This window comes from Budorcas taxicolor, chromosome 2, assembly GCF_023091745.1.
Source record: "Budorcas taxicolor isolate Tak-1 chromosome 2, Takin1.1, whole genome shotgun sequence".
Taxonomy (NCBI): Eukaryota; Metazoa; Chordata; class Mammalia; order Artiodactyla; family Bovidae; genus Budorcas; species Budorcas taxicolor.
Genome location: NC_068911.1, coordinates 63,135,363 through 63,154,356, shown reverse-complemented (window position 1 = coordinate 63,154,356; position 18,994 = coordinate 63,135,363). Strand labels below are relative to the sequence as shown.

At 38.6% G+C, this 18,994-nt stretch overlaps 1 protein-coding gene across 1 annotated transcript; it reads right to left on the bottom strand.

Moving 5' to 3' along the window:
* Nucleotides 1–1,634: 1,634 nt before the first annotated feature.
* On the bottom strand, nucleotides 1,635–17,242 carry LOC128069489 (cytochrome c 2). Its single transcript, XM_052662669.1, has 2 exons — nucleotides 17,074–17,242; nucleotides 1,635–1,783 (listed from the first exon to the last, which is right to left on the bottom strand). Exons 1-2 carry the CDS (start codon nucleotides 17,240–17,242, stop codon nucleotides 1,635–1,637), a joined length of 318 nt encoding a protein of 105 aa, XP_052518629.1.
* Nucleotides 17,243–18,994: the final 1,752 nt, after the last annotated feature.

Below are 18,994 nucleotides of genomic sequence, written 5' to 3'. Positions count from 1 at the left end.
CTTTTTCTCAGTACCACCAAGTTTATCTATCAGGACTGTATAAATCTGAACTATGATTATGGATATGAATTGAGTTCAAGCTCTTTCTCACAGAGCTCCATGTCTCATGCAGATCAGAACAGAGGGGCTGTCACCCAGGTCTACATCACAGCAAACTCAAGTCAGCTCTGACACTGGTAACATCCTTAATATAGCTTGAGAGTCCCTACAGATGTCTCTGACCGCATCAAAGAACTCCTCCAGGGAGAGAGTCACAAGGTCAGCTTTGCCTAAGACCCTCTCTTGGCCCCCAGGGACACACTCTCCGATTTAGCAGGGGCCCTGGGCTCCAGGAGGAGTACACCCTCTCCCACTTGCTAGAAGCATTAAGAGTAGTCCTAGGCACTTAAAGGATTTAATGGAACCTTCTGGAAATCACCATCTTTTCAACCGTATTCCCCTTCTGACAGGAATATCTTCTTAGCAGTGGCATCTGTTAATGTTAGCTAACATATCCCTATGATACGGTGAAAAGTTATTAAGAATTGGAGTAGAAGATCCAAGTTTTGGTTCTGGCACCAGACCTAAGTCTCACTGTAGAAGGTAAACTTCACCTTATGGTGTATGTGTGTTAGGGGGCGGGGTGGGTGGTGGTGAGTGGAAATGAGATGGAAATTTCCATGTTGTGAAGTGCAAATGAGATAACGGCTATCCTATCTTCAACTATTATGAACCTAAGCAGTCCATTATCCATGCCATCAACAAGGAAACAGCTTCTCCTTGTGTGGGGCCCTATCATTCGGGTGACAGTACTGGAGATGACACAGCTCATTTCACACCACGCAGAGCCACTGTTCCCTTCTATACAGGCCTGCTGTGGACCTGCCCCACCAGGCCTCACTCCCACTTACTGTGAGGTGGGAGGTCTTTCACGTTTAGGGTGAAGGTTGTCATTCTTTCTCCCTGTCTCTCAGGGTCCCTGCTATCCCTCCCTACAGTCCAGCCTTATATTACTCAGGGTTAGAAGGGCATTGTAATGCCGACAGATAAATGCAGAAAACATGTATGTTATGGATATAAATGTCTATTAACATGGAACATGCTTTTCTCCTTCTCTCTAGGTTTTATTTTATGTCACCTATGGTCAACAATTGCAATTTTTTCCCAATAACATTCCTAGATAAGATCATATATTTGACTTCATTTTCCCTACTTTTTTTTCCTTGAAGTTATTTTGAGTATTGTTTATAAAGGCAAACATATAACCAAAACAACTTAATGAAAAATTAAACCTAATGTCTGCTATATTTACATTTAAAATGCAGAGAAATAAGTATGTGGAAACTATTTCCATTATCTGCTAGATATATAACATATTTTGTGCATGTACAGACAACTGAAGAATAGTAAGTTTCAGTTTCCTTCTCTCTCCTCCTCCACCCTGACCTTGCTCACATCCTTAGCAACCAGACAAAATCAGCTTCAGACTCTGAAGGGTAGGTTATACACAATCAAAAATATCAACTTTTATTTTAAAATGTTAAACTTGCTACAGGCTGATCAAGAAAGATCAAATATGAATTTTTTAAACATGCAGTATGTGAAATTGGAAAATTTTGGTTTATAACTAATAATTTTTAAGTTGCAAGAACATTTCATGAAGATGTTGCCTGTTTCAAATACTCAATAAGATCTTCTCTCTCACTCTTCTTTTTAAGACCAGCAAAGATCATTTTAGTTCCAGGGATATATTTCTTTGGGTTCTCCAAATATTCCATCAAAGTCTGCTCTCCCCAGATAATGCCTATAAAGGTGAAAATAAGTTTTAAGTTCGCATAATTACATTTATAAAATTTACTTACTGATGTGATCTACATTTGTGAACAAAACCTTACTTTTGGACTCAATAGGAATGCTATTATAACCGAAAATACTTACAGTTTCTGACCTACAAGAAAATTTCAAAATTAGCCTTTGGTGATCTACTGTTTGGGTTTCTTATAGAAATCCAATGCTGTTTAAGATTATCTAAGGTACACCAATGAACCACCAACCCAGACATGTGCCTAAGCAGTATGCCATCCTCCTAGAGTCACAGAGTTCATCTAGAAAAGATCTTAGAGATCAACTGACCCAAATCCTCATTTTGCAGATAAGTAAATGATGACCCAAAGAGAGGGTAATAACTTACTTTAAGATGGCAAGGCTACACAGAGTCAAGAACCTGTGACTAGTAACTCATATTTCCATGTTTGAGGTGGGGGGTTGGTTGGTTGGTTTTTTACCAATCACAGCAAGCTGCCTCTGTCTAGATCTCTACCAAAAACTTAGGACTTCAGGAATCCAGTTTTAAAACCAGAGAAAAAAGTTGCCTCTAACTTTTTTTTCCTTTCTGAAACCAGTCAAAAAGAACATGAACAAAGAGAAATAGAAATGCCAATTCTACTTTTAATAAAGTTCTTGAGGGAGTGCCTCTTATTACCAAAGTGGATACAATTAGAAAACTACCACGGACATAACACCTGGACCAGAGTGAGAGGACGCTTGTCACTAACTTCAAGACAAAAGTTCCCCAGAATAGGTGACAAATCCTAAGGGGGCAGAGTCATAACCCTTTGGCCCCCAAAGAGTACTGTCTATATCGACTGGCTTTGAAAGTCTAAATTTAATTTGATATCATGGAGGGCCAGGGGAGCCAGGATTAAAGAAGAAAATACATCTTTAAAAGCAAGATTCTACCTTGTTACAGGATAGAAGAGAAAGGTACTGGGTAACCCTGGAACTACCAGACTTGGTCAGCTGAAGAGCCAAATAACCCCTCAGCCAACATTCACACATACACATATCTCTAAAATATAACTGTGGGTAAGGAAGACTTCATAACCAACTGGAAAGCTCAGACCCTCACTCTTACTGACCTTCTGCAAATATCCATCCTGACGAATCGTCCTCATCAAAAGATGAGTAGTAATCAAAAAGGAACCAGTGTGAAAGAGTACTAAAAACACATACACACAACATGTACACACACAGCAGAAAGAAATGCAAAAAAGCAAAAAGATAAACGAAATGTACACATCAGAAATTATCAGAAATATCGTGACCACACTCCCATGGATTCAGAAGAGATCTTTACAAAGCAAGGGTTTACAGCAGAGCTGCAAAGGGTCAAAGAGAAAATGATAAAAACAGAAAACATAAATGACAGCAAAAAGAAAAAACAAAATGAAAAAAATTAAAAGTTTAAAACAATCAAAGGAAAAATAAGTTACAGAAGATAAACAGACAAAAGATATCCCAAATATGTACAACTGATGGCCCAAGTAATATTTCTTTAAAAAACAAATGAGAAAGTATAAAATTTTTAAAACATGTAGTCAAGAAAACTTTCAAAAGTAAAAGTTCTGAGTCTACCAACTGAAAGAACTATCCCAGTAAAGTCTGAAGCAGATGAATCAAGGCTTACACACAACCCAATAAGTTACTAAATTTTAATAAGAGTTTTATGGAAACTTAGGGGGGAAAGTATAAAATAAAAATAAAACCAATTAACTTATAATGGAAAACAATCAGGCTAGCTTTTTTCTTCAAAGAATAATCCAACACAAAGCATACAAAATCTTGAGGAACTAAAAGAATCATCCAATTATTTTATGTCTAGCCAAAATATTCAAGTGTAATGGGAATCCATGGATGCTTTCAAACATTAAGAACTAAGATAATATGGCCCCAGTAATTCTTTCTTAGCATAACTACTGATAGATAACCTTCTACCAACCAAAAGATAAATACAGACACTGTGGTAAAAGCTGGGAATAAGCACTAATCCAATCTAAATGTAGGACAAGTGTTAAAGCAACTATGGTAATTATAATTACATAGGACATAAATTATATACATCATGTCAGAGCAGAAGTAAAAACGTAAGTAGCAAGAGTTAAGAGACAGTATGGAAAAAATGGGAGGTTGTACAACTACTTTGATTTTCTCATCCTCCAGAGTGAAAAACAGACAGATATTAAGTAGTTAAAGAAAATAATAGAGGCATGTGATATAACTTAAAGTATGAATATGACCACTAAAATTATGAAGATGATTCAGTTCAGTTCAGTCGCTCAGTCGTGTCCGGCTCTTTGTGATCCCGTGAATCGCAGCACGCCAGGCCTCCCTGTCCATCACCAACTCCCGGAGTTCACTCAGATTCACGTCCATCGAGTCAGTGATGCCATCCAGCCATCTCATCCTCTGTCGTCCCCTTCTCCTCCTGCCCCCAATCCCTCCCAGCATCAAATGAGTCAACTCTTCGCGCCAAAGAATTGATGCTTTTGAACTGTGGTGTTGGAGAATTGATGCTTTTGAAGATGATTACCATATAAAATTAGTTGGTGAAGGGAAAGGAACAGGGGAGGACAGGGAGACATGAGCATCACTTATACGGTGAATATCCTGTGGAACCATTTGAATGTTCAGATAGTGTAAATGATTTCAAACTATTTATTAAATGATTAGTACATTTATGATTTTATGTGTCCTACTGTCTCTTTATGATAAAAGGAAAAAGATTAATCTCTAATAAATTAGTTTAGCTAATATGTTAAACCCATGATATGACTTCATTAAAGGTCCAAGAAGAACTGAGTTTGAATCTGAGTTATATCACTTGATAGCACAGAATCCTGGGCAAATCATGAGTTAATTTATTTCTAAAATTTACTCAATTATCATTGCCCCCCAAAAATATTATTTTGACAATAACAATTCTTATCAAGTCTGTCTTTGATCAAGCTGCGCTAAAGTATTTTTCAAATCTTTATTTTATTCTAAATAACATTACTTTAAAACCCTGTTAATTTTTACCAGCTTTAGTGAGATATAATTGACGTATAACATTCTCTAAGTTTAAGGTGTACAATATGTTGATTTGATACATTTATATATTGATTTTTCATTACCACCATAGCAAGAGCAAAAAACTCCATCCCATCACATAATTGCATTGCTTTTTGCAGTAAGAACATTTAAAATATATTCTCTTATCAACTCTCAAGTATATAATACAGGATTATTAGCTATAATCACCATGTTATACATTAGATCCTCTGAACTTGTTAATCTTGTAGCTGGGAGTTTGTATCCTTTGACCAATATCTCTCCATTACCCTAACTCCCCACCCCAGTCACTACTATTCTACTCTCTATTTTCCTAAGCTTGGCTTTTTTAGATCCACATGTAAGTGATATTATACAGGATTTGTCTTTCTCTGTCTGATTTATTTCACTTAGCATGATGTGCTCAAGAGTCATCCAAGTTGTTGCAAATAGCAGGATTTCCTTCTTTCTCGTGGCTGCATAGTATTCTGTTGTGTATAAATAGCATATCTTCTTCATTCTTTCATCCATTGATGGACTCTAGGTCATTTCAATCTCTTGGCTATTGTCAATAATGCTATAATGAACATGGTGGTATAGATACCTCTTCAAGGTTCTATTTTCATTTCCTTTGGATGTATACCCAGGAGTGGGATTACTGGATCATATGGTAGTTATATTTTTAACTTTTTGAGGAAACTATATACTGCTTTCCACAGTGGCTGCATCAATTTACATTCCCACCAACAGTGCAAAGGGTTCCCTTTTCTCCACATCCCTGCCAATAATTGTTATTTCCTGTCTTTTGATAACAGCCACTCTAAAGGTGTGAGGTGACAATCTCATTTGCATTACTGGGTTACTAGTGATGATGGCCACCTTTTCGTGTATCTGTTGGCCATCTGTGTATCTTCTTTGGAAAATATCTATTCCGTTCCTCTGTAAATTTTTTAATTTGGCTGTTTGGTTTTCTCTCTATTGAGTTGTATGAGCTCTTTATATATTTTGGATATTAACCCCTTATTAGATACATGATTTCTAAATATGCTCTCCCATTCAGCAGGGTGCCTTTTAATCTTGCTGACTGTCTCTTTTGATGTTCAGAAGCTTTTCAGTTTGATATGCTGTGCTGTGCTTAGCTGCTCAGTTGTGTCCAACTCTTTGCGACCCCATGGACTATAGCCCGCAAGGCTCCTCTGTCCATGGGGATTCTCCAGGCAAGAATATTGGAGTGGGTTACCATGCCCTCCTCCAGGGGCTCTTCCCAACCCAGGGATCAAACCCAGGTCTCCCACACTGCAGGCAGATTATTTACCAACTGAGCCACCAGAGAAGCCCAAGAATACTGGAGCGGATAGCCTATCCCATCTCCAGAGGATCTTCCCAAACCAGGAATCGAACCGTGGTCTCCTGCGTTGCAGTGGATTCTTTACCAGCTGAGCTACCAGGGAAGCCCTTAGTTTAATATAGTCTCATTTATTTTTGCTCTTTTTGCTTGTGCCTTGGGTGTCATATCCAGAAAACCACTGTCAACCAATGTGGAAGAGTTTTCCCCTATGCTTTCTTCTAGGAGTTTTATAGTTTCCAGTCTTACATTTAAATCTTTAATGCATTTCAAATTAATTTTTGTCAGTAATATATAATAGAGTCCAATTTCATTCTGCTACTTATCATTCTTATTTCATTAGTAAAACTAACAAATACTCATATTATATGCCCAAGTAAGTTACAAATACTACTTAAACAATCTCACTTGGGAAAATTTTATTTCTAATTGTTAAATAATGTTAAAGACAAGCCTTATAAGCCTTTTATCTTTGACAATAGCCTATAATAAAAGATATACTTGTGATAAGTTTTAATATGATTTCAAATCAATATTAATAAGCATAGAAAATATTAAAAAGAAAGAGTTTTAAAATGTTGGCAGGTAGAGGGACAATAATAACTGTTCTAAAAATCAGAACTTTAAAAGTTGACTGTTCTTATAAGAGGATAATAAAATAAAGACACTATAGAAAAATATTAGTTGAAAAGTTAAAGAGCCATATAAATGCAAACAATAAATGCAAGTTTAAGACTTACTGTAATAAGTGCAATTCAATTCTCATACTAACTGTGTAGAGTTAGCACAGACTCCAAAGTTTCCAACAAGACTACCTCACTTTAGACTAGTTGCAAGTTCAGGGTACCCAGCCCATCCAAACTTCTAACCAATTGACTATAAATTTAAGGGTTCCCAGGACCCCCTTAGGTATGATAATTCAGTAAAACAATTCACAGAACTCAGGAAAGCACCACTTAAAAATCACAGTTTTACTATAAAGGATACAAATCAGTACCTGCCAAGTGAAGAGACCCATATGGTGAGTTCTGGGAAAGTCACAAACACAGAGGGTCCTGGCCCTGTGGAATCAGGACTCATCACCCTTCTAGTACATGGATGTGCTTACCAACAGGAAGCTCAAGCAGAGCTTCCAATTTAAAGTGGTCAGAGTTTTTGACTGGGGTTTCATTACATAGACTTGACTGATTGCATCACTCACTGTGTGCCTGAACTCAATCTCCAGCCCCTACCCCCTATACCTGGAGATTAGACTGATATTACCTAGTCCGAAGTCCCAATTCTCTAATCAAAGAGTTGGTCTTTCCAGCTTGGCCAGTCCCAGCCCTATCATGAGCCCTACCGAATTTTCTCATTAGCATAAATTCAGGCGGCAATCTCAAGGCCCAACATTGAACAACAAAGACACTCGTGTGTGTGTGTGTGTGTGTGTGTGTGTGTGTGTCAGTTGTGTCTGACTGTTTGTGACTCCATGGACTATATTTAACCTGGCAGGCTCCTCTATCCATGGAATTCTCCATACAAGAATACTGGAGTGGGCTGCCATTCCCTACTCCAGGGGATCTTCCTGACCCAGGGATCAAACCCAGATCTCCAGCACTGCAGGCAGACTTTTTTTTACCATTTGAGCCACCAGGGCAAACTGTCTTATCACTGGGAAATTCCACTGTTTTACAGATCCCTCCCAAGAACCTGAGATAAAGACCAGACAAATTCTTTATTAAAGAATATCTACTAACCAGCATTTCTACATATACTAAATACAATGATATTGTATTATAACAACTATGCTTCCCAGGTGGCACTAGTGGTAAAGAACCCACCTGCCAATGCAGGAGACCTAAGAAACGCGGGCTCGATCCCTGGATTGGGAAGATCCCCTGGAGTAGGAAATGGCAACCCACTCCAGTATTCTTGCCTAGAGAATCCCTTGGACAGAGGCGCCCAGTAGGCTAGAGTCCATGGAGTCGAAAAAAGAGAAAGGACTGAAGTGACTTAGCCGAATGTAAGTAATGTAACAACTACACAGATGTTTTAAAAAGGTGATAAACACCCTTGACTTGACAAAGATTAAACTTTATGTTGCTTTAATGTAAGAATTTTTAGCAATTGTCTATATATGTATTTTATATGTATGTGGCCATTTTTTGTCGGTGTCCCCTGAATAAAACTGTGTTGAGACCCCTAACCTCTGGTGCCTCAGAATGTGGCTTTGTTTGGAAATAAGGTCATTGCGGCTGTGATTAGCAATGATCACAACTGAAAAGTAAGATAGGCCATACTGAGGAGGACAGGTCTCCCAATCCAGTATTACTAGTATCCTTGCTAGAAGGCCATGTGAACACAGACACAGGGGGACAATGTAACAGTGAAGGCAGAGACAGGAGTCATGCAGCTGAAGGCCCCAAACTCCAAGTTTATTGGCAAACACCCAGAAGCTAGAAAGAAGCAAGGGAGGATTGTCCTCAGGCTTCAGAAACAGCATGGCCATGCCGACTTCCTGATTTACACTTCTAGCCTCCAGAGCTATGAACCCATAAATTTCCACTATTTTAAGCCACCTAAATTATGGTACTTGGTTACAGCAGCCCTAGGAAATTATTACCGCCCTCCAATGCTAAGATGTAGTGGTAGTGCTCTAAAACAGACTTAGCATACACTTCCCGCCTCATCAGAGTTTGCCTGGGAACCCAAGTCTAGGAACAAATGGCTTTGCCACTTTTCCATCCTACTAAATGGCATTGCTCTCAAGGCTCTGAGAAAATGAAAAATATCTTATTTTCACATATGCACAGAAAAAGCTGGCAATCTAGATTGTTAATTTTCTTTTACTCAAACCATTTGACTATTCATAAGGTCTCTTTCTCCAAAATTCCAGATAACAAAAATTTCACTACATCTTATCTATCTGTAGTATAAGTAACTCACAATTAATCTTTTTTATTGTAATGTAAGTGCTGAACATTAAGCTTTCAATTGCTGAGGCAACTCTTTCAAATATATACATTTTGAATAAATGCACTACCAGCTACACAGAGTCCCTTGGACTGCAAGGAGATCAAACCAGTCAATCCTAGATGAAATCAATCCTGAATATTCACTGGAGGGACTGACGCTGAAGCTGAAGCGCCAATACTTTGGCCACCTGACTCTAAGAGCCAACTCACTGGAAAAGACCCTGATGTTGGGAAAGACTGAAGGCAGGAGAAGGAGGGGATGAGAGAGGACGATTTGGTTGGATGGCATCACCCGGCTAAATGGACATGAGTTTGAGCAAGTTCCGGGAGATGGTAAAGGACAGGAAAGTCTGGCGTGTTGCAGTCCATGGGGTCATGGAGAGTCAGACATGGCTGAGCAACTGAGCAACAACTACCCAAGTAGATGGAGAGCCAGGTTGCCCACCCATGAAGTTCCCTTTCTTCAGAAAGTTCTGGTAGACCCACATACCTATTTGACTGACCTTCTTGCTTTTCCCTTCCCATGCTTTAATTCGTGCTTTTACATTTTAAATTCACCAGTAAAGAGTGAACCCATAAAACCCTAGGCAATCCATCCTCAACCCCAATAAAAGCAAAACTCCAAGCCCGTGCTCTCTCTCTCTACCTGCAACCACAACCGTGTGGCCCCAGGCATGCTGTGTACCCTCAAGGATCTGTGAGTAATAAACTTCGGTTTTTTCCAGTTTCCTGATGTTGTTGCTAAAGTAAAGTGCACCTTGCAATCATATTAAGAAATCTAATAGGCTGAGACCAACCCCAAACACTATCTTACTAGAAACATTAATACAGGGTGAAATAAGTAGAATCCTTCTTTTGACAAAAAGCAAGCTATTACATGTGCACTCGAAAATAAAAAATAGTATACAAGATGCCAACTACCCATATTAAAGCCTTTCTCCTACAACATGGTCTGCAAAGCTCAATCAAGTAAGGTAATTTAGTTTATGTTGTTGTTGTCATTTAGTCGCTAAGTCGTATCTGACTCTCTTGCAACCCCATGAACTGTAGACTGCCAGGCTCCTCTGTCCATGGGATTTCGCAGGCAAAAATACTGGAGTGGGTGCCATTTCCTTCTCCAGGGGATCTTCCCAACCCAGAGACTGAACCTTCATCTCCTACACTGGTAGGCAGGTTGTTTACCACTGAGCCACCAGGGAAGCCCAATTTGGTCTATATAAGCAGTATAAAACCTACTAAGAAAATTTTTAGTACTAAATTCAAATCACTAATGAAAGGACTCATAGCTTCCAATAATCTATATTTAAAACTTCTTCAAACACCAAGTAAAGACATCACAGGAAAATGACAAACCAATTATCTCTCATGTAAAAATCTTCAACAAAGTACTAGCAAGTTTAATTCAACAGTACTGTTAAAAGAATTACACACTACAACCAATTGGAATTTATCCCAGGAATGCAAGAATAGTTCAACACAGGAAAATCAATATAATACAAACATTAATAGAGCAAAAGGAAAAAAAAAAAAAACATGGTTATCTCAACAGACACAGAAAAAGCATTTCACAAAATCCAAAACCTTTTCATGATAAAAAACATTCAGCAAACTAGCAATAGAAAGGACCTTGCCTAACGTGAAAAACAGAATTTATGGAAAACCCACAGCTAGCACCATATTCAGGGTAAAAAATGGAAACCTTTCCCTCTAAGATCAGGAACAAGATAAAGATTCTCACTTTTACCAGAGCTATTCAGAACTCTACCAGAAGTCTTAACCGGAGCAATTAGGAAAGAATAACAAATAAAAGCTACTCAGGTTGGAAAGGAAGTAAAACTGTCTCTATTTACAGGTGACATAATTCTCTACATAGAAAATGCTAAAGAATCACAAAAAAATCTACTAGAGATAATAAATGAATTTAGCAAAGTTTCACAGTACAAGATCAACATGGCCTCTCAGGTGGTGCAGTGGTAAAAATCCACCTGCCAATGCAGGAGACACAAGAGACATGGGTTTCATCCCTGAATCAGGAAGATCTCCTGGGGTAGGGAATGGCAACCCACTCCAGTATTCTTGCCTGGAAAATGCCATAGACAGAGGAGCCTGATGGGATATAGTTCATGGGGTCACAGAGAGTCAGACGTGACTGATTGAGCACCCACGCCAAAAAATGGAAAGGCATCCCATGTTCATAGAATATAATGTTAATACCATTAAAATGGCAATACTCGCCAAAGCAACTTACAGATATTATGCCATTTCTATCAAAATTCTATAGGCCTTTTTTGCAGAAATGGAAAAATGATCTTCAAACTCAGGAAGTTACAAAGGGTCCTGAAAAGCCAAAATAAATACTGAAAAATAAAAACACTGTTGGAGGGCTCATCCTTCCGAATTTCAAAATTCATTAGGAAGCTACAATAACCAAAACAGTGTGGCACTAGTATAAGAACAGAAAGGCAACAGGCTGCATTGCTGTATGTCTGCAAGAACAGACATACAGACAAATGGAAGAGAACTGAAAGTCCAGAAGTAAACCTCAACTGATTTTCAACAAGCAAGTAAATTCCATTCAACTGTGAAAGAATGAATCTCTGCAACAAATGGTGCAAGGACAACTAAATAACTACATGCAAAAGAATAAAGTGGGACCACTACCTCACTCTATATAAAAAGCTAATGATAATTAATTAGAGGTAAGACAGTGACCTAAATGTAAGAACTAAAACTATTAGAAGAAAATATAGGGTAAATCTTTATGACCTTTGATACAGTGACAGATTCTTAGATTTAACATCCAAAACACAAGCAACATCAACAATAAAAATAAACAGACTTCATACAAATTAAAAACCATTGTTCATCAAAAGACATTATTTTCAAAACTAAAGACAATCTACAGAATAAGAGAAAAAACTGCAAGTCACTTATCTGATAAGAGTTTAATGTTCAGAATACATGGACACCTCTTGCAGTACAGTGCAGCACACGTGTGCTCCGTCATGTCCAACTCTTTGTGACCCCGTGAACTGTAGCCCATTAGGCTCCTCTGTCAATGGAACTTTCCAGGCAAGCATACTGGAGTCTTGCTGCCATTTCCTACTCCAGAGGATCTTCCCAACCCAGGGATCGACCCTATGTCTCTTGTGTCTCCTGCATTGGCAGGTGGATTCTTCACCATTGCACCACCTGAAAAGAACTCTTAAAACCTGACAAAAAGTCAACTCAAATGAAAAATGGGTAGAGAATATAAACAGACATTTTTCCAAAGAAAATAAACAAATGGCCAACAAGCACATGAAACAATGTTCAACACTATGGATCATTAAGGAAATACAAAGCAAAGCCACCAACGCTACTTCCTACCCACTGTTGCTGTTGTTTTTAGTTGCTAAGTTGTGACCAACTCTTTTGAGACCCATCAGCTGTAGCCTACCAGGCTTCTCTGTCCATGGGATTTCCCAGACAAGAATACTGAAGTGGGTTGCCATTTCCTTCTCCCAAGACCTTCTCAACCCAGGGATCAAACCCACATCTCCTGTATTGCAGGCAGATTCTTTACTGCTAAGCTACCCGGGAAGCACTCATATCCACTAAGATGGCAGTAAAAGAGAAGAAAAGGAGGAAATAACAAGTGTGGGTGAAAGAGAGATACAGAGAAATAAGAATCTTCCTCCATTGCCGATGGAAAAGAAAAATGGTGTAACCACTATGGAAAATAGTTTGACTTTTCCTCAAAAAGTTCAGTGTAGTTAACTGATCCAGCAATTTCACTCCCAGGTATAGATTTAAGGTAACTGAAAACAGGGACTCAAACGAACACTTTTTCACAAATGTTCACAGCAGTACTGTTTAAAATAGGTACAAGCTGGAAACAATACAAATGTCCATCAATTGATGAATGAATAAAAACAATTATATATATATATACACACAGACACACATATACATGCAATGGAACAGTACTCAGTAATAAAAAAAAGTAATAAAGTACTGATACATGCTTTAATTTCAATAAAAATATGCTAAGCAAAAGAAGTCAAACACAAAAGATCATATATTGTATGATTCCTTTCATATGAAATATTCAGAGTAGGCAAATCCATAGACACAGAAGATAGTTCAGTTCAGTTCAGTCGCTCAGTCGTGTCCGACTCTTTGCAACCCCATGAATCACAGCACACCAGGCCTCCCTGTCCATCACCAACTCCCGGAGTTCATTCAGACTCACGTCCATTGAGTCCGTGATGCCATCCAGCCATCTCATCCTCTGTCATCCCCTTCTCCTCCTGCCCCCAATCCCTCCCAGCATCAGAGTCTTTTCCAATGAGTCAACTCTTTGCATGATGTGGCCAAAGTACTGGAGCTTCAGCTTTAGCATCATTCCTTCCAAAGAAATCCCAGAGTTGATCTCCTTCAGAATGGACTGGTTGGATCTCCTAGAGTCTTCTCCAACACCACAGTTCAAAAGCATCAATTCTTTGGCGCTCAGCTTTCTTCACAGTCCAACTCTCACACCCATACATGACCACAGGAAAACCATAGCCTTGACTAGACAGACCTTTGTTGGCAAAGTAATGTCTCTGCTTTTGAATATACTATCTAGGTTGGTCATAACTTTCCTTCCAAGAAGTAAGCGTCTTTTAATTTCATGGCTGCAGTCACCATCTGCAGTGATTTTGGAGCCCCCAAAAATAAAGTCTGACACTGTTTCCACTGTTTCCCCATCTATTTCCCATGAACTGATGGGACCAGATGCTATGATCTTCGTTTTCTGAACGTTGAGCTTTAAGCCAACTTTTTCACTCTCCTCTTTCAGTTTCATCAAGAGGCTTTTTAATTCCTCTTCACTTTCTGCCATAAGGGTGGTGTCATCTGCATATCTGAGGTTATTGATACTTCTCCTGGTAATCTTGATTCCAGCTTGTGTTTCTTCCAGTCCAGCGTTTCTCATGATGTACTCTGCATATAAGTTAAATAAGCAGGGTGACAATATACAGCCTTGATGGACTCCTTTTCCTATTTGGAACCAGTGTGTTGTTCCATGTCCACTTCTAACTGTTGCTTCCTGGCCTGCATACAGATTTCTCAAGAGGCAGGTCAGGTGGTCTGGTATTCCCATCTCTTTCAGAATTTTCCACAATTTATTGTGAGCCACACAGTCAAAGGCTTTGGCATAGTCAATAAAGCAGAAATAGATGTTTTTCTGGAACTCTCTTGGTTTTTTGATGATACTGCAGATGTTGGCAATTTGATCTCTGGTTCCTCTGCCTTTTCTAAAACCAGCTTGAACATCAGGGAGTTCATGGTTCACATATTGCTGAAGCCTGGCTTGGAGAATTTTGTGCATTACTTTACTAGAGTGTGAGATGAGTGCAATTGTGTGGTAGTTTGAGCATTCTTTGGCATTGCCTTTCTTTGGAATTGGAATGAAAACTGACATTTTCCAGTCCTGTGGCCACTGCTGAGTTTTCCAAATTTGCTGGCATACTGAGTGCAGCACTTTCACAGCATCATCTTTCAGGATCTGAAATAGCTCAACTGGAATTCCAGCACCTCCACTAGCTTTGTTCGTAGTGATGCTTTCAAAGGCCCACTTGACTTCACTTTCCAAGATGTCTGGCTCTAGATTAGTGATCACATCATCATGATTATCTGGGTCGTGAAGATCTTTTTTGTACAGTTCTTCTGTGTATTCTTGCCACCTCTTCTTAATATCTTCTGCTTCTGTTAGGTCCCTACCATTTCTGTCCTTTATCAAGCCCATCTTGGCATGAAATGTTCCCTTGGTATCTCTAATTTTCTTGAAGAGATCTCTAGTCTTTCCCATTCTGTTCTTTTCCTCTATTTCTTTGCAGTGATTGCTAAAGAAGGCTTTCTTATCTCTTCTTGCTATTCTTTGGAACTCTGCATTCAGATGCTTATATCTTTCCTTTTCTCCTTTGCTTTTGGCCTCTCTTCTTTTCACAGCTATTTGTAAGGCCTCCCCAGACAGACATTTTGCTTTTTTGCATTTCTTTTCCATGGGGATGGTCTTGATCCCTGTCTCCTGTACAATGTCACGAACCTCATTCCATAGTTCATCAAGCACTCTATCTATCAGATCTAGTCCCTTAAATCTATTTCTCACTTCCACTGCATAATCATAAGGGATTTGATTTAGGTCATACCTGAGTGGTCTAGCGGTTTTCCCTACTTTCTTCCATTTAAGTCTGAATTTGGCAATAAGGAGTTAATGATCTGAGCCACAGTCAGCTCCTGGTCTTGTTTTTGTTGACTGTTTAGAGCTTCTCCATCTTTGGCTGCAAAGAACATAATCAATCTGATTTCGGTGTTGACCATCTGGTGATAGCCATGTGTAGAGTCTTCTCTTGTGTTGTTGGAAGAGGGTGTTTGCTATGACCAGTGCATTTTCTTGGCAAAACTCTATTAGTCTTTGCCCTGCTTCATTCCGTATTCCAAGGCCAAATTTGCCTGTTATTCCAGGTGTTTCTTGACTTCCTACTTTTGCATTCCAGTCCCCTATAATGAAAAGGACATCTTTTCTGGGCGTTAGTTCTAAAAGGTCTTGTAGGTCTTCATAGAACCATTCAACTTCAGTTTCTTCAGCATTACTGGTTGGGGCATAGACTTGGATATCTGTGATATTGAATGGTTTGTCTTGGAGACGAACAGAGATCACTCTGTCCCTTTTGAGATTGCATCCAAGTACTGCATTTCGGACTCTTTTGTTGACCATGATGGCTACTCCATTTCTTCTGTGGCATTCCTGCCCGCAGTAGTAGATATAATGGTCATCTGAGTTAAATTCACCCATTCCAGCAGTTAAGTGACTGCCAAAGGCTAGTAGTTAGATATGAGGCGTGATTATTTAATGGGTACGAGGGTTTTCTGGGATAACAGAAAAGCTTTGAAACTACAGAGGTGCTGATGGTACAACACTGTGCATACAGTAAATGTTTCTGCATTTTACACTTCAAAATGGCTAATCGCATTTATGTGAATTTCATCTATCAGAAAAATAAAAAGAAATATAAAATAAAGTAAAATAAAAATCTTTCCAAACAGTAGTATAGTAGTGATCTGAAATTTGGAAAAGACTTTGATGCTGGGAGGGATTGGGGGCAGGAGAAGAAGGGGACGACAGAGGATGAGATGGCTGGATGGCATCACTGACTCGACGAACGCGAGTCTGAGTGAACTCTGGGAGTTGGTGATGGACAGGGAGGCTTGGCGTGCTGCAATTCATGGGGTCGCAAACAGTCAGACACGACTGAGCGACTGAACTGAACTGAACTGAACTGAAGAAATGCTCAGATCCCAAGAACAGTTCAAAACAGAGAAGTACTTTATTTTTTAAGTGAATGCTAACTATATTTATAAATATATATAGATATCTCCAGGAGTAATAAATTGCTTTGCAAACATATTACAGTCTTTTGCAACTATTTAATTTCAACCTAAAATTCACTGCCATCTACATACCTTCTATCAACAAACAAATGACTGACTATACTTTTTCAAGCTGAAATATAACTGAATATACTTTTTCAAATTGAATATACTATTTCACTCTGCTAAGAATCACTACCACAAATAGAAAATTACCATTATGCCACTAAAACATAATTTGATTTTTTAAATTTAGTTTATGCTTTTTCAAAATAAATGTATTGCAAAAAATGAAGTGCCTTGTATAGGCAAAAAATTAATGCTACAGAGGATTGCTAATTTTGCTGATAGAAACATGACCAGTTATCCAAACACAGATCTTTTGATATACATTAATATTTCTGTAATATAAACATGTGGATTTTGTTTTTAATACTGCAAATTAGGAAATTATTATAATATCAAATCCTGTGCTTTCTTCTTTGCTACGAAGTTTCTGGTTCACTCCAACAACTGCCTAGCTTTTACCTTTGTTTTTGTTTGCCTCGGTATAAGAAAATCCTGGCGCTTGTCCTGTTTTTCTGCCAAAAAGGCCCCAGAGATTTGGACCAGTCTTGTGTTTTCCACCTTTCTCCACTGTGTGGCACTGAGCACATTTTTGAATAAAGATCTTCTTGCCTGCCTCAGCATCTGCCATTTTGTTCTGCAATGAAACATTAAAACCACAGACCAAAGAAAATATCAGATTTGCAAAGCTGGAGAAAAAGGAATTTCAACACTTTGACTGAAGTATTAATGATATTAAACCAAAATATAATTTAAAGCATGTGCTTTGAATTCTGAGTGCTCAAAAACACAAACATAGCATTGAGTTTTATTAAGAATTATATCATTTTCAGATTTATTTTTAATTTCTAGCTATAGCTACTTTAGAAACTGCTGTTGGTATAAGCCTGGTTTTATGTCGGCCTTCAGACAATTATGGGCTTCCCCAGTGGCTCAGATGGTAAAGCATCTGCCTGCAGTGTGGGAGACCTGGGTTCGATCCCTGGGTTGGGAAGATCCCCTGGAGAAGAAAATGGCAACCCACTCTAGTACTCTTGCGTGGAAAATTCCATGGACAGAGGAGCCTGGCAGGCTATAGTCCGTGGTGTCACAAAGAGTCAGACACGACTGAGCAACTTCACTTCTTCACTTCTTCAGACAATTATAGTGATTTACATAAATCAATTACATTCTATTTTTCTTTTCACTTCCAAAAAGTATGTGTGTAAAAAATTATGTGAAGCATATGTCTAAATTGGTGCTTCCTTACTTAAAAATAAAGATAGAACAAGTTGGAAAGATGATTAAATACAATATTATTATAAGTACTTATATGCCTGCAATAATAGACAAAACAATAAAATACCATGAAGAATGAGGCTACATATGGAATGGGGCAAGATACATATAAGATATAATTTCATGTTTCCTTTACACTCTAAGCAGTAAACAAATCTACCAAGACTAAATCAAGCATTACCTGCAAATAATTAAATAGCAATACTGAGTTCAGTCAGTATTAGTATACATAGCAGAAAATGTGTGGTCCTAAGTAGGAAAGAGTTTATTTTACAGTGACAGACATACACAATAAATTCTCTACAAAGATATTTTTGTTAAGACCGCCAAAAACTCTCCTGTGTACCTAAATAAATGCCTCATCCATCTAAAATGATATAAAAACTAAAATAATTTGAACTTATTGAACAAATGTAGCTTAAAATGCTAATGGCTGCAGTACCCTGGGTTTGTTTTCCTGCAGCTTGTGTTCTTTGAAGAATGGGTGCTGGGGCAGCGGAAGTGGGGATGGATTCCAACATAAGAGTTACTGTTACAGACATCATGAAAATTCCTAATTCTTTGACAGGTTCTAGGCACATTTTTACCTTCATAGCTCAATTGAGAAATAGAAAATGTTTGTGGTATTCTGATAATATTGAAAAAACAACATTATTTAACTAAAGTAACTATTCTGGAGAAGGGCATGGCAACCCACTCCAGTATTTTCACCTAGAGAATCCCATGGACAGAGGAGCCTGGCGGGCTACAGTCCATGGGGACACAGCTGAAATGACTTAGCACTCAAAATAACTATTACTGTAAAGCTAGTATTTCATATCTATGTACCATGTGCATGCATGCATGCTAAGTAGCTTCAGTTGTGTCCAGCTCTGTGGGACCCTATGGATTGCAGCTTGCCAGGATCCTCTGTCCATGGGATTCTCCAGGAAAGAATACTGGTGTCAGCTGCCATGCCCCACTCCAGGGGATCTTCCTGACCCAGGGATCGAACTTGTGCTCTCCACTGGCAAGAGATGTAGCTACTGCATTGGCAGGCAGATTCTTTACCACTACCAGCACTACTAAAAATACCACGACTATTTTTTTTTTAATCTATGTAGAA

Excerpts from the sequence above, each read along its gene's own strand:
- LOC128069489 (XM_052662669.1), bottom strand. The coding sequence starts at position 17,242 with ATGGCAGATGCTGAGGCAGGCAAGAAGATCTTTATTCAAAAATGTGCT. Across the intron at positions 1,784-17,073 it reads CGAGGCAAACAAAAACAAAG|GCATTATCTGGGGAGAGCAG; the intron begins GTAAAAGCTAGG and ends TCACCTTTATAG.